The 15210-nt window shown below is 39.4% G+C and overlaps 1 protein-coding gene across 3 annotated transcripts; it reads right to left on the minus strand.

Annotated features, from left to right (window-relative positions):
• Position 1: 1 nt before the first annotated feature.
• Positions 2–2135, minus strand: LOC128871570 (O-phosphoseryl-tRNA(Sec) selenium transferase). 3 transcript variants are annotated; one of them, XM_054113424.1, is made up of 5 exons: positions 1949–2135; positions 1737–1866; positions 837–1681; positions 665–779; positions 2–408 (listed from the first exon to the last, which is right to left on the minus strand). In XM_054113424.1, exons 1-5 carry the CDS (start codon positions 2060–2062, stop codon positions 263–265), a joined length of 1350 nt encoding a protein of 449 aa, XP_053969399.1. In that variant the 5' UTR covers positions 2063–2135; the 3' UTR covers positions 2–262. The 3 variants fall into 3 exon arrangements, with proteins under 3 accessions (XP_053969399.1, XP_053969400.1, XP_053969398.1); XM_054113425.1 differs by having other exon boundaries at positions 731–1681; XM_054113423.1 differs by having other exon boundaries at positions 665–1681; positions 1949–2134.
• Between the last annotated feature and the right edge of the window lie 13075 nt (positions 2136–15210).

The raw sequence follows: 15210 nt of genomic DNA on the forward strand, positions 1-15210 counted from the left end.
CTTGTATAATTAATCAACAATTTATTGAATTTATAAGTGCAAAACTTTTATGACTCAGCTTTTAGTATAGAATTTTATATTGTAATTATGCTCATTTAACATCGTTTTTAATCGTAAGAGCTACTAAGTAATACGTTTCCACGACAGTTGGTTGTGGACTGCCACTTCAGCAGCGTTCCTCGTATATGTATGGGAAATGTTTATGCTGCTACAACAACAACAACCTACTGAGTATTTAATAACTTATTTATATGCATATTTGTTATTTTTTTAATTTTTGATGCAAAAATGTTTTCCAGCACTCATTTAATTTTTCGAGGCAATCATCGATTTCTGACTTTGTAATGCCCAAACCTGCGGCCATTGTTAAGTAGGCAGTTAGAGTATTTGAGTGGTGTGTGCCCCAATCTACAAAAAAACCAAAAATGTTTTAAATTAATATGAAAGGTAAACCAAGATCTTCCATAGAAAAGTTCATCATAAATATTCATCTGCTGTTCGGTGGCGGCATAAAACTTGAGGTTTCTCCATTTGTGGAAAAAAAATCACTATTCACGTCACAAATAGGAGGCAGAGCTCGGCCAAATACCCAATAGAGGGTGTAAACATCAACAGTTATTATTATTATTAAGTCAAGAACTTATTCGTTAGCCATTTTACTTACTCACAAATGTATGCCCTTCAATTTCGCGCCTATCACCCACAACTACAACACGTGCACCGGAAATACCTCGTGTATATAACATTGAGCCGAACTTGGTTAGTTCAGCACCAGCGTCCTGCAATTGTTTTAAGCTTAAAGCCAGCGAAATTGGGTTGCCTTTCGTTTCAATCACCTGTTCTCCATGCCTCTCGGCAAATTCGAATAGACGCATGCGCAGATAATCAAAATTTATTTTTCGCTCTTTCACTAGCTTCATATAACCCTCACGACCCAGTGACAACAGTGTCATCAATACATCAAGCGTTTGCGCCGATGAAGCGCGTCCTGGGTAAGCCTTTGCGACACTGTGCACCAGTTGTTCATTAAAACCAGCAATGATTGCACCGCCAACAGGCACCAATAAGTTTTTATCTGTGCTCTGCACAAACAAATCCAGGCGACCCAAGCGCTGTGCTTGCTCCAGCTGATGTGTGAGAAATGTACTTTGTAAGCCATATGCATTATTTACTAGATGTGGCACTGCATGTCGCGCAGCCAATTTTGCCACTTCAATGATATCATCACAATTACGTGGTGCAAAACAACTGGTTGTTGTGCAAAAACAAAGTATATTCTCTGCTCCTACGTCGTCCACTTTCTGCTCGAATGTGTGCAAATCGGTGGAAAGCGCGCCGTCGTTGTGGAGTTTCGGCTCGACAATCAATGGTGTGAGACCTGCTGTTATTATGCTTTTAAAGCATGATTTCTGATCGATGCGTGACCATAACACATATTTGGCTTTTGGTCGCTGTTTACCCAGTGTGAGTAGGCACAATAGCAGTGACATACCAGTAGCAAGCGGGGCGAGGAAACAACTGCGGCAGCTGCGCACACCCATTTCATGTATGAGATCAAGGAGCAGTGCGTTTGTTAAATTAGCCATTAGTGTTGAGCCAGCCGCTTTTGGTTGCGCTTCCAACAAATCGCCCGAACGTCCAATGCCATGGCCGAAATTATAATGGCGTCGTGCCACAAGCGCTAAATAAAGGTATATTATTTAAACATTTTAAAAGTAAATTATTTGCTAACTCACGGCATACTATGCGTGCTTCGCGTTCACCCACTCCTGCCTTCTTGGGAAAATTGTTACTGTCCAGCGTTGACAGCTGTTGCACCAGCTCTTCGATGTGTTTATCCGTCCAACCGTGCACTGGCAACTTACGCTGTTAAATAAATGTTTTTTCATGAGTCACTTTAGATATTAAAGAAATTGCATATCTACCTTTCAAATCTTATCTATCTTACCTTCTGCAACAGCTCCTGCCGCTCTCTTTCCTTAACTTTTTGAGCATCTTCCGCCAAACGGAGGTAATTTGGAGGTACTAGCTTTTCACTGATATTTAAGTTTTTTAAATCCATTGAAAACTGCAGGAGGTATTTTTCTACTGCACCCAGGCTTGGTTCTTTTCTATTGTGCCGTTATCTATATAATGCATTTCGAGTTGAATTGTTTACATTTGAACAGCTGTTTACTTCACGTTTAGAGTGACCAGACGTAAACTTGTAGAAGGTGACGTTTAACTTTTGGTAGCCAATTCCGCGTCGTAGCGTAAAAGATTTAGAATAGAAGGGAATATTGCAAAAATTCATTTAAGTTGTTTCAATTTTTTATATTTTTGTAAAATGTTTGGTCTTTTCCTTCATAAAACTTTCGCTTCCTGACTGGCGCTGTGACCATCCTAAAATGGCTGCGCAATTTGCAGATATCTGTGAAAATGACGGTGAGCATTCTCAGTTTGTCCTTACGAATGCTTATTAGATGCTTAAAACTCTTTTGATTATACTCTCCCAATAAGCACTTCGCCTGACATAGCCCCACAGTTTGGTGTCAACTTACGCCTCGTTGCCCCAACTTTTCGCTTCTGAGCTATTAGTAATGAGGCTGCAGAATTTCTAGCAAATGCCTCCACCTGTGTCCTTGGGCTCATATAAGCCAGATTCGATTGTGCATTGCTAGTGTGTATATTTAATTTCTCCATGCACTCAAGCACTAATGAGGACTTAATCTTAAATCCGATGCCGAATCACACACTCCATACAAGGAAGTTATGAAAATTCTTCTTTGCTGGGGTGTTATTTTCCATTCGCTCAACGAGACATAGTCAGCGCAGCCGTTGAATTTTAATGCGCTTCACCATGTGCGCCGAGAGATGGTTCTGCTTTTAAATTGCCTATCCAGCCCAAATTGTCATGTAATATCGAAAAATGGTGACACACGCGAACACTTACTTTTCTTTCGTTACGTATCTTCGTACAAAAATGTTCATCAAGAAACAGCCCCTCTGGGCCAGAACCCTCTCTGATTAGATTTTCAAATTCAAAATGGCAGATCCAGCATGGAGGACGAATTTTAAAAATAATTATCGTACTTTAAATAAATTTCGTATAAGTGGACTTTGGGGACGTTTGTTAGGGAACTGAAGTTAGTTTTTTTAAATTCTAAAATATTTAAAGAAATGTACCTATATACAAGAAATTAAAAAATAAAAAATAAAAAGAATTAAAAAAATGTATAAAGAGAAAAATATATAAAAAGTACTAAGAATTGAACAATATATTAAATAAAAAAATAAATATATTAATTTAATAAATAATATAAATTTAATAATTAATATAAATATAAGCAATATACATTTTAAAAATAATCCTCGCATTTTACAATAATTAAACTTCGTATATAATACGCTATAGAGAATTTCTTTTTGCAGAGTTTAATTTTTGATTAATTTTTGAGCTGTGACAGACAACATTGTTATTGCCACAAATTTATGTATTTATATATTTAAATGAAGTCTTGTATAAATTATTGAAATTGCAATATTTATAAACAAATAAAGAATTACTACTTACTAATATAGGAATTTTGGGACCACTCGTTGTGAATCCTAAGTTAGTTTTCTAAATTCTAAAATATTAAAAAAATTGTAAAAATTAAAAAAGTGATAATAAAAAAATGTATAAAAAAATACATACAAGAAAATAAAAAAAAAATGTCAAAATAAAAAGAATTAAAAAAAATGTATAAAGTTGAAATAAAGAATAAATAAAATTTAGAAAAATCTATTAAAAAAGTTAATTACTTAAAAATTAAAAAAGGTTCCAAAAATAGTATTACTGTAGTCCTTGGAAACTATATTTGTTGTGGGCGAACTGCAGGCGATACAAGACAAACAAAACTGGCTTCGGATTTTTAATTAAATAGCCAAGAGTCCAAAAAGTTGCAAAAAGTGGCCTGAATTTTTTATAGTGTATAGTCCAAGAAACAAAATAGTCCTAGTTCAAAATTAAAATCACTTGAATTTTAAAAATTGACATTCTATTGAAGTAAAAGAAAGCTTGTAACTACTTTTATATCTCAAATCCTAATGATATAATTAATATTCGTTTCTTTCTCGTACTAACCGGCGCCAGTTGGACACTATAAGGGAAGCCAAGTCCTTCTCCACCTGATCTTTCCAACGCAGAGGAGGTCTTCCTCTTCCTCTGCTACCACCATCTGGTACCGCATCGAATACTTTCAAAGCCGGAGCGTTTGTATCCATTCGGACGACATGACCCAGCCTACGTAGCCGCTAGATCTTTATTTGGTTCGCTATGTCTATGTCGTCGTAAAGCTCTTAAAATTTGCCAAACATCTTGCGCAAAATCCTTCTCTCAAACACTCCAAGCGACGCTTCATCGGATATTGTCATCGGTCACGCTAGGAAGGGGATGATGAGAGCCTTATAGAGTGTTAGTTTTGTTCGTCGGGGGAGGTCTTCACTATTCAATTGCCTACTTAGTCCAAAGTAGCATTTGTTGGCAAGATTTTACGTTGGGTTTCAAGGCTGGCATTGTTATCGGTGTTAATGTTAGTTCCTAAATACACGCAGGCTTTCACAACCTCAAAATCATAATTATAACATAACGATACGCGAGTGCGTCGACTGTTTGTTTGATGACAGGAGGTACTTCGTTTTGTCCTCGTTCACCACCAGACCCATTTGCTTTGGAGGATGGTTCCATATGTAAAAGTCCACGCAAGTGGGGAAAGTTACAGATCGCCATTCACTTGGGAGTGGCCAGGACGATTCTTCTACATATGGTTCAAGCAGCTTACAACTTCTGTGACTAGCCCAAGTATCCTCTGGGTAACTTCCGAACATCCGTTCGGGTGCGAGCCAACGTGAGAAGGCGAAGCATCCCAGGATAGCTGGTTGTGTGCTGGGTTGCGATCCGCCACATAAAAATTCCCCCTCCCAATGAAAACACAAACAAAACCTCGGATGAGAACTAAGAAATATGACAGTTTTCCGAAAAAACCGAACCGTGGTTTCCAACGAGTTGCAAAGCTTCAGTATTTACTAGCAAAAAAACATTTATTCACTCTGCTTGTAACTTGGGCCTAAGTATTTACTAGCAAAAAAACATTTATTCACTCTGCTTGCAACTTGGGCCTAATGCACTTTTATTTATATATAATAAGTTGGAGCAGCTCATTTACCCAATTTCAGAACTTGATTTCGGTACATTTTCGCCACTTTTCAGAGGTACATTTTCGCCACTTTCATTTTAAATAAAATTATGCTATTTTATAGAAATTCTGATAAACGGGCAAGATTTCGCCAATGATTTTAATTTTAGCAGAATCGAGCAGAACTTACATAAAAGGGTTAAAATTTGTAATTTGCCTAAGGCTTACATCACTACTCCCTTACTTTGGCTTTGAAAATTCCGCCCGAACTTTAACACGTCTTTGCTTGTTTTCCAATAGTGACACTTACGCCGCATGGAAGATAACACGAAATAATGAATATTAGCTCGCTACACAGACCACCAATTGATAAATTAACTTATACTAATTGACAAGGCACCTGCCAAAAAATGTGTAACTGTCCGTGGTTGAAAAAGAAAAGGGACTAAAAAAAGGACACATAAGGCAGATGCAACAGGTTGCGTCTAAAGCGTATGACGACTGTTTTGTAGTAGTAGTAGTATTTATTGCAAATAAAGTAAAATTAAATGGAGGATGGTTCCATGTGTAGAAGTCCACGCAAGTGGGGAAAGTTACTGATCGCCACTCACTTGGGAATGGCCAGGACGATTCTTCTGCATATGGTTCAAGCAGCTCACAACGGCCGGGATTAGCCCACGTATCCTCTGGGTAGCTTCCGAACATCCGTTCGAGAGTGAGCTAACGTGAGAAGGCGAAACATTCCAGGATAGCTGGTTGTGCGTTGGGTTTGGGACCCGCCACTTAAAAATCGCCCCCAATGAAAAGTGTAAAAAAGCCTCGGATGAGACCTCCCTATACTGATGACGACCCCTGCAAACGAACTACGGATTATGATTTGAGGGCATGCACCTGGAATGTCCGGTCCCTTAATGGGGAAGGTGCCTCTGCCCGGCTGGTTGATGTCCTCGTGAGAGTAAAGGCTGACATCACTGCCATCCAAGAGATGCGATGGACGGGGCAAGGAAAGAAAATCATAGGACCTTGCGACGTCTACTACAGCTGCCATGTAAAGGAGCGCAAATTCGGTGTCGGATTTGTTGTGGGAGAGAGACTTCGTCGCCAAGTACTGTCGTTCACTCCGGTGGACGAGCGTCTCGCAACAATCCGCATCAAAGCCCGTTTTTTCAACATATCGCTAATTTGCGCCCACGCCCCGACGGAAGAGAAGGACGATGCGACCAAAGATTCCTTCTATGAGCGCCTGGAACGTTCCTATGAGCGCTGCCCCCGCCACGACATAAAAATCGTGCTTGGCGACTTCAACGCCAGGGTGGGCAAGGAGGGAATTTTTGGTCCCACAGTCGGAAAATTCAGCCTGCACAACGAAACATCCGGCAACGGACAGAGGCTGATCGACTTCATCGGGGCCCGAAACATGGTAGTGTGTAGCATCAGATTCCAGCATAAGAAGATTCACCAAGCCACCTGGCTGTCTCCTGATCGAAAAACACGAAACCAGATCGATCATGTTGTGATAGATGGAAGACGCGCTTCTAGTGTATTAGATGTACGTACGATCCGAGGACCCAACATCGACTCGGATCACTACCTTGTTGCAGCCAAACTGCGCACAAGCCTCTGTGCAGCAAAAAACGTGCATCTACCTACGCAAAGAATGTTCGACAGCGAAAAGCTGCAATCACAACAGACAGCCAGAAGATTCGCCACTCGACTCTCACTCCTGCTCTCAGAAAGCACTGCCCAAAAAATGGCATGCATGAGCAATGTAGCAACATTTCTCGTTCTCTACGTACCGCCGCCGAAGAAGAAATCGGATTCCGGCGAGCCCGAAAAAACAATTGGTACGACGAGGAATGTCATGCTGCCGCAGAAATAAAGGATGCCGCCTATAGAGCCACGCTGCGATCGGGCGCAACGCGAGCCATGTGGGATCGCTACAGAGAGCTGAAAAAGGAAGAGAGACGTATTATCCGAAAGAAGAAACGAGAGGCCGAAATACGTGAGTGCGAAGAGCTTGAGATGCTGGCCAACAGGAACAACGCCCGAAAATTCTACCAGAAAGTTCGGCGGCTTACAGAAGGTTTCAAGACCGGGGCGTTTTCCTGTAAGAACAAAGACGACGAACTGGTGACTGACGTACAGAGCAATCTTAAATTATGGAGGGAACACTTCTCGAACCTATTAAACAGTGACAGCTGCGCATGTCACCGAGAAAGTGAAGATCCCGATACCCCAATCGTTGATGACGGAATTGTCGTTCCGCTACCCGATCATGACGAGGTGAGAATAGCGATAACGCGGCTAAAGAACAACAAAGCCGCGGGCGCCGACGGACTGCCGGCTGAGCTATTCAAACATGGCGGCGAGGAGCTGGTAAGGTGCATGCATCAGCTTCTATGCAAAATATGGTCGGATGAAAGCATGCCTGCCGATTGGAATTTAAGTGTGCTCTGCCCAATCCATAAGAAGGGCGATCCTGCAATTTGTGCCAATTACCGCGGGATTAGTCTTCTAAATATCGCCTATAAGGTTCTAGCGAGCGTATTGTGTGAAAGGCTGAAGCCCACCGTCAACCAACTGATTGGACCTTATCAGTGTGGCTTCAGACCTGGAAAATCCACCATCGACCAAATATTCTCAATACGCCAAATCTTGGAAAAGACCCATGAAAGGAGAATCGACACAGGCCATCTTTTCGTCGACTTCAAAGCTGCATTCGACAGTACGGAAAGGAGTTATCTGTATGCCGCGATGTCTGAATTTGGTATCCCCGCAAAACTAATACGGCTATGTAAGATGACGTTGCTCAACACCAGCAGCGCCGTCAGAATTGGGAAGGACCTCTCCGAGCCGTTTGATACCAAACGAGGTTTCAGACAGGGTGACTCGCTGTCGTGTGACTTCTTTAACCTGATGTTGGAGAGCATCGTACGAGCCGCAGAACTTAATCGCTCAGGCACAATATTTTATAAGAGCGTACAATTGTTGGCGTATGCCGATGATATTGATATCATCGGCCTTAACAACCGCGCTGTTAGTTCTGCCTTCTCCAAACTGGATAAAGAGGCAAAGCGAATGGGTTTGGTGGTGAACGAGGACAAAACGAAGTACCTCCTGTCTTCAAACAAACAGTCGGCGCATTCGCGTATCGGCACCCACGTCACTGTTGACAGTTATAATTTCGAGGTTGTAAAAGACTTCGTTTATTTAGGAACCAGCATTAACACCGATAACAATGTCAGCCTTGAAATTCAACGTAGAATCTCTCTTGCCAGCAAGTGCTACTTTGGACTAAGTAGGCAATTGAGTAGTAAAGTCCTCTCTCGACGAACAAAACTAACACTCTACAAGACTCTCATCATGCCCGTCCTAACGTATGGCGCAGAAGCATGGACGATGACAACATCCGATGAAGCGACGCTTGGAGTGTTCGAGAGAAAGATTCTGCGTAAGATTTTTGGACCTTTGCACGTTGGCAACGGCGAATATCGCAGACGATGGAACGATGAGCTGTATGAGCTTTACGACGACATAGACATAGCGCAGCGAATAAAGATCCAGCGGCTACGTTGGCTGGGTCATGTCGTCCGAATGGATACAAACGCTCCGGCTTTGAAAGTATTCGATGCGGTACCAGCTGGTGGTAGCAGAGGAAGAGGGCGGCCTCCTCTGCGTTGGAAAGATCAGGTGGAGAAGGACTTGGCTTCACTTGGTGTGTCCAACTGGCGCCGGTTACCACGAGAAAGAAACGACTGGCGCGCTTTGTTAAACTCGGCCAAAATCGCGTAAGCGGTTATAGCGCCAATTAAGAAGAAGAAGAAAGTAAATTATACAAAGTTACTTATTGTAATATTAAGAAAAAATAAATATTTACAATAATTTAACGACAATGGCATGAGCCGTCTGTCGATTTATTTTTCGTACAAAACAATTATTCGGTTTACGGTTTTTTAAAACCAGTTAAACTCTTTTATTAAGTAGTCTCTGTATCTAGAGGCATATTTAATGAAACGCAAAAGTTTATCCCAGTGATCATTTTCCCCATTGAGAATCTCAATCAGCTGTGAATCATTTAAGGTAAATTTTCCGAAAAAGACTTTTCTATATTCTCTCAATATTGGGCAGCGCGCCAAGAAATGTGCTATGTTTTCAAGCTCACCTAAATTACACATTGATCAAGTTTTATTTTCTGTGTCAAATCTTTTGTTATTTAAAATTACCATGTCACTTCTAGCCCTCATTATCCACATGCTTGATTCTATATCATATTTTGACGCGATAACTTCTTATAATTCGATTTAGCCGGCTGCACGCACGAAAAAATGTGTCGTTACCTTGCTCATTAGTGTTACCTTGCTCATTTGTCGTTACCTTGCTCATTGCCGTTACCTTGAATGAACTGCAAGCGAAAGCGCGGAACGAACAAAGTAAACGAACGGCAACGTTCGACATCTTGCTCTCTCCTACTTAAGTGAGCGTATATATGTATGTATATGCACATATGTACATCTATAAATTCACGTATTTGTATTTGCATATGCCTTCTTATTGATTATTATTAATTTGATTTACTTGAAGAATTTAAAATAAAACCAAGTTTGTTAATAATACCTGTTGTTTTAATGTTATTATTATTAATTTTTTTATTATATATGAAGGAAAAAATGTATGGTAATATTTACCATATACCTTATAAGATATGTTGTATACTAATATATGTATATAAACATGCATATACATATACAATTTCGCGCAATTTTCAAAAAGAACAAATTTATATGTAAAGATGCATACAAGTCATATGGACATATCAAATATGCGAATCTATTCCGTACGCAAGCGAATGTAAGCTAATATGCTTGAACTGCAAGCGAGAGCGTGGAACGAACGACAAAGAGCACAATCGGCCCCCGCGTTCGGCAACGTTCGACATCTGGCTCTGTCCTACTTGAGTGAGCATATATATGTATGTATATGTATGTATATGCGCATTTGTATATAAATTCACATACTTGTATTTGCATATGCCTTCTTCCTGTGTGCATGGTAATGAACCATTTCTCTGTTGAGAATAGGACGATGATAAAAAAAGTAGGAAATGAATGGGAGTGTTTCGAGTGTAAAGTGTCTTGAAAAAGGCAAATCGATGATGGTGCCTCTTAGTGTTGTTGACTTATTATCGTCTGATGCACAATCGAAATTGAAGATATCTTTCATGAATTTGATAAATGTTTCGTCATTTTTCACGTTTGTGTAAATATTATATAACTTGACCTATTCCATTGCAATTCCATTTACCTCCTCCTCTATATCCATACAAAATATCTATCAAACAAATAAAATTAAAATTTTGTTTTGAAAATTGCAACCATTCCATCAATATTTTCTTATGGAACATAGATCTTTATGGTACATAGATTTGTAGGATATTTTCTAAACCAATAACTCAACGTAAAATGAAACCACAAAAGTAAACTGAAGTGCGTTGTCAAACTCGAGCAGATGAATAGAACAAACAAACCACTAAATAAGTGCCAGAGTCTGTCGGTCAGTGCTAGTGGTAAGAACTTGCTGCATTTACATACATACATAAATATTTCTCTTGGTCCTTATGATTCCAAGTTACAGTAGGTAGGTTAGTGAAGATAAGATTTTAGCCACTATTAATGGGTGCGTTATGTTGCTAAAAAAAAACATAAGCACGGGACAAAATTGATAGTAGTGATAAAGAAACAACATATACAATATATACGAGTATGTACACATATAAGCATATTGGATGCTTGGCGCATTCCCTACTTCCATTTGTGGTGTGCGTCTTGGCGTTTTCTACAAATGGAGGGTTTTTTATGAGGACCTTTATTTTTGATGGCAGAAATACACTCGGAGGTTTGTCATTGCCTGCCGAGGAGCGATCGCTATTATAAAAAATTTTTCTATCAATTGGAGGTTCGTGCCCCGGGCTTGGAATAGTAGTTACGTATCCACCCATTCGGCTATGGCGGCAAATACAATTGAAATAACAATCAATGCTTTCGGTAGAAGTCTTTAGCGATTTAAAGATTTGTGTTGTTTAAAGCCAGTTGAGTTTCAGTGTGGCGAGGAGGCGCAAATGCCATTGCCCTCTAGAAACTCCAGAAAAACAGACTGGCAGAAGTTTAGGGAGGCGTTGCGGGACCTTACGCCACCAAGACTTCGAAAAGAACAGGCCATTGAGGCGGCTGTTGAGAAACTCAAAGCTGCCCTAACCGAATGTTTTCAGTCAGCCTGTCCAATTCGACCTCTCTCCTAACCGGACTCCCGTTCCTTGGTGGAATCGAGAGCTCCAGATGTTAAGGCGTGAGTCGAGAAAACTTCTAAACCGGGCTCTCAAGACTAACCTTACAGAGGACTGGGAGCGATACCGTGATGTTCAGAAGAACTACACGAGGCTTATTCGGGAATCGAAAAGAGCCTCATATAGGGAATTCTGCAGAGGTATTGAATCTCTGAGTGACACGGCGAAATTGGTTAGGATCCTGAAAAGGGACCCAACTGCAAAGCTGGGGTCACTTAGGAAATCTGATGGCTCCTTCACGGAGCGGCAAAGTGAGACACTCAGCTTGCTGATGGAATCTCACTTTCCTGGTAATCAGATAAGCGTCAGCCGGCAACAGCCCTTATTGATAGAGGCCGTTGTCAGAACTGTTACACCGTTTCGGCATGACTGGTTCGTTGCCAGATCTGTGGTGAATGAGGCCGCCATTCGATTTGTCATCAAATTTTTTGGCGGCTACAAGTCGCCCGAACTAGATGGCATATATCCTGCCATGGTGAAGGAAGGTGCAGAGTCCGTGCAGCCCTGAAGAAAATCTTCTCGGCATGCCTGACACTGGCTTACATACCATGCTCTTGGAGGATGGTGAGGGTCGCTTTCATCCCAAAGGTTGGAAAAGACGACTACACCAGCCCCAAAAGCTTTAGACCCATCAGCATGACCTCTTTCATGCTGAAAAGTCTCGAACGACTGGTGGAATTGCGCATACGTCAGAAGTCGCTGAAGGCTCACCCTCTGTCTCCATTTCATCATGCCTATCAGAGTGAAAAATTCTGCGAGTCGGCACTGCAAAACCGTGTTGCTAGGGTAGAGCTGGCCATCGACAGGAGGGACTACGCTATGGGCATGTTTTTAGACATAGAGGGGGCGTTTGATAATGCCACTTTTGACAGCATGTAAATCAAGGCTGAACTATGTCGGTAGACATAATAGCCTGATGCTAACATGGGTCCCAAGTAGGGTTTCTCATTTCCCGTCACATAATGATTCCCGGGAAACGAGAATATTTCGAAAATATTCCCGGGATTCCCGGGAAAATCGAGTTTTTATATTTACTAATTAAAATAAATTTATTAATTTAAAAACAATTAAAAAATTCATTTTCACATATTTTATTCATATTCATAAAACAAAAAAATTCATATTTATTCAAATTCGTAAAACAAAAAAAAAAGTTATTTATTAGAAGAGTTTTTAAAATGAGTTCTGAGACAAAATAGCGCATTAACTGAATTGTCGTTGAGTCTTGTCTTAATTTTGGTGACAAAAAGGCCAGCAGTCGAAAATACTCTTTCACTTTCCACTGAAGTTGGTTTAATGCAAAGAAGAGCATCTAAGAGCATTTTCAAATTTTTGGTTAACTTTCCACTAGCTTCAAATAAATTAAATTCTTTTAATATAGTCTTATATTCTGTATCTCCAGTACTTTGTTTTTTGGCGCTCATACTATTTATAGCACTTTCAAGCTTTCGTTTCAAAACATTCGCGGGCATTTCTGCTTCTATATTGTTTTCCGTTTCGGAAATCAATACGCTTTCTTCATTTTCAAGTACAGTGGTGTCTTCAAGGATATTAACTGGAAATAGGCGGTGTAACAATTCTTTAGATAATTTAACCATTTCAGACTTCGACGACATTTCAAAAAACATATCATCTTGATTGGAGTACAATAAACTTGAATTATTTAGGTACTTTACCAATGAAATTAAAATTTTGGATCTTCGAGTTGTCATACGGAATTTAAAATTTTGTAATAATTCTCGAGATATTGAATTATCTAACGCATTTAACGTTTCTATTAGGAACGATAGTATTCCCTCACTCTTTATTAAATCCATATCACGTCGACATAATGCATCGGACTCTAATTTTACTGGACGTAAACAAGTAATTAATGTGCTTACAATTTGGAACAGCTGATCTTCCTTTTCAAGTAGATGTGTAGCATTAACTTCGCATAGACTTTTTTTAATCGGAATTCTTATTTGCTCAAATCTTTCCAACATATCTAATAAGCTATTCCACCTTGTCGTACAGTCTAATGATAGGTTTAATTCTCTGCCATATTCTAATTTGACATTTTGCTGAAGAATTGTGTTACGTACTGGCGATTTTCTGAAAAATGATGCTATCTTGCGGATTTGTTTTATTGCATCCTGGATATGAGGTTTTAGATCTTTGAATTTAAGGTCACTTATATTTGTATCATGTTCATATGACATCCCTTCAAATGTTGTATTTTCGTCTTTGTCAAGACAATCATAATTATCAATGTCGCTATCATCATCTGAATCTAATAATTGGTCTACTTGGTGCTGCTGATTTTTTTGCAATAATAATTCTGTCTTAGTAGAACCAAAAAGGGTATCCAGAACAGCCAAATGAATCCCATGTGTGTAGCATTGTAAATGGAAGGCAGGAGCTAACTTTCCAAATTTCACCATAACGGCTGCTCCATCAGTTATGATTGCAATAATATCTGTAGATAAATTCAAGTTAAATTCCTTTAACCGCTCATTAACTACATCTAATGTTTTTTCAGCTCCACAACTTCCTTCAATTCTTATTAATCCCAAATTTTCAAATATCCCACCATTGGACATAACATTGATATTCATGTATCTACGATTACGGCTGCTTGTCCACTCATCTACAGTTAAGCAAAATTTTTGATTTGCATTTAGAATAGTTGAAAATCTATATTTAAGTTTTGATTTAACTTCGGCATAATAGTTGAATATAAGATTCATTATGTGTGAAGGATTTTTAGGAAGAAAATATCCTTTCGCACAAATAGATTCACGAATGAACGTACTTTTCGAAATAACATTGATGGAAATTCCATCTACAGCTGCTAGTTTTGCAAGAATTTCTTCCAATGATTGTTTCTTTACATATTTTAAAATGGAATTTTGATTTCCTGAAATTGATTTATCAGATTTGTCCGGCGATGAAGTACTTGGAGCGTCGAATTTATTGTTCTTGGTAACCAAATCTATTCCATGTTGGATTTGCATATGACGATTTATTCCACTTGTGGAACCTCCCTTTCTCATAATCACTTGATTACATTTATTGCATTTTGCTTTGTCCTTATTAGTAGAATCAATGGTAAAATAAAATCTCCAATTTCTTTCTGACGACATTCGTATTTTTTAATAACCCTTTAATTTTAATATTTAAAATATCAGTGGAATAATAACTAATTGTTATTAAAATTCAATTAAACTTACTTTAATTCACAAAGAAATCTTTTAACCACTTTTAATATATAACTTTTTAAAATATAAAAAGTAAAGACACCCAAACGCTATGACTTTTCAAATATTTGTGTTGCACAGCTGTATAATCACGAAAACAAGAAAGTCAATGCTTGCTTAGCTTACTTTGTTTTTGAATATTTTTAAATAAAAAAAGTAATTTGAATTTTTCATTTTAAATGATAATAAATGTTAAATAATCCCGGGAATTTACGTTTTTTTTCGGGAAATCGGGAATAGATATTTTTGCGGATTACCCGGGATATCGGGAACGGGAAATCCCGAGAGAGAAACCCTAGTCCCAAGACACGTGGGTATCGCGGGTAACGAGACCTCTGACTCCTTAGCTAAGATGGGCTCTGAGGCCAACTTCTGAGGCCAACTTCTTTGGCCAAGAGCCCGTTTTGCCACTCCCTTCTGCGGCCATCACAGCCACGGTTAGCAAATGGGTAAATACCACCCACAAGCGAACTTG

This window comes from Anastrepha ludens, chromosome 2, assembly GCF_028408465.1.
Source record: "Anastrepha ludens isolate Willacy chromosome 2, idAnaLude1.1, whole genome shotgun sequence".
Classification (NCBI taxonomy): Eukaryota; Metazoa; Arthropoda; class Insecta; order Diptera; family Tephritidae; genus Anastrepha; species Anastrepha ludens.

Coding starts and splice junctions, on each gene's coding strand:
- LOC128871570 (XM_054113423.1), bottom strand. CDS start 2,062: ATGGATTTAAAAAACTTAAATATCAGTGAAAAGCTAGTACCTCCAAAT. Junction 1,867..1,948: donor GGCAGGAGCTGTTGCAGAAG/GTAAGATAGATA, acceptor TTTATTTAACAG/CGTAAGTTGCCAGTGCACGG. Junction 409..664: donor TGAAGGGCATACATTTGTGA/GTAAGTAAAATG, acceptor GTTTTTTTGTAG/ATTGGGGCACACACCACTCA.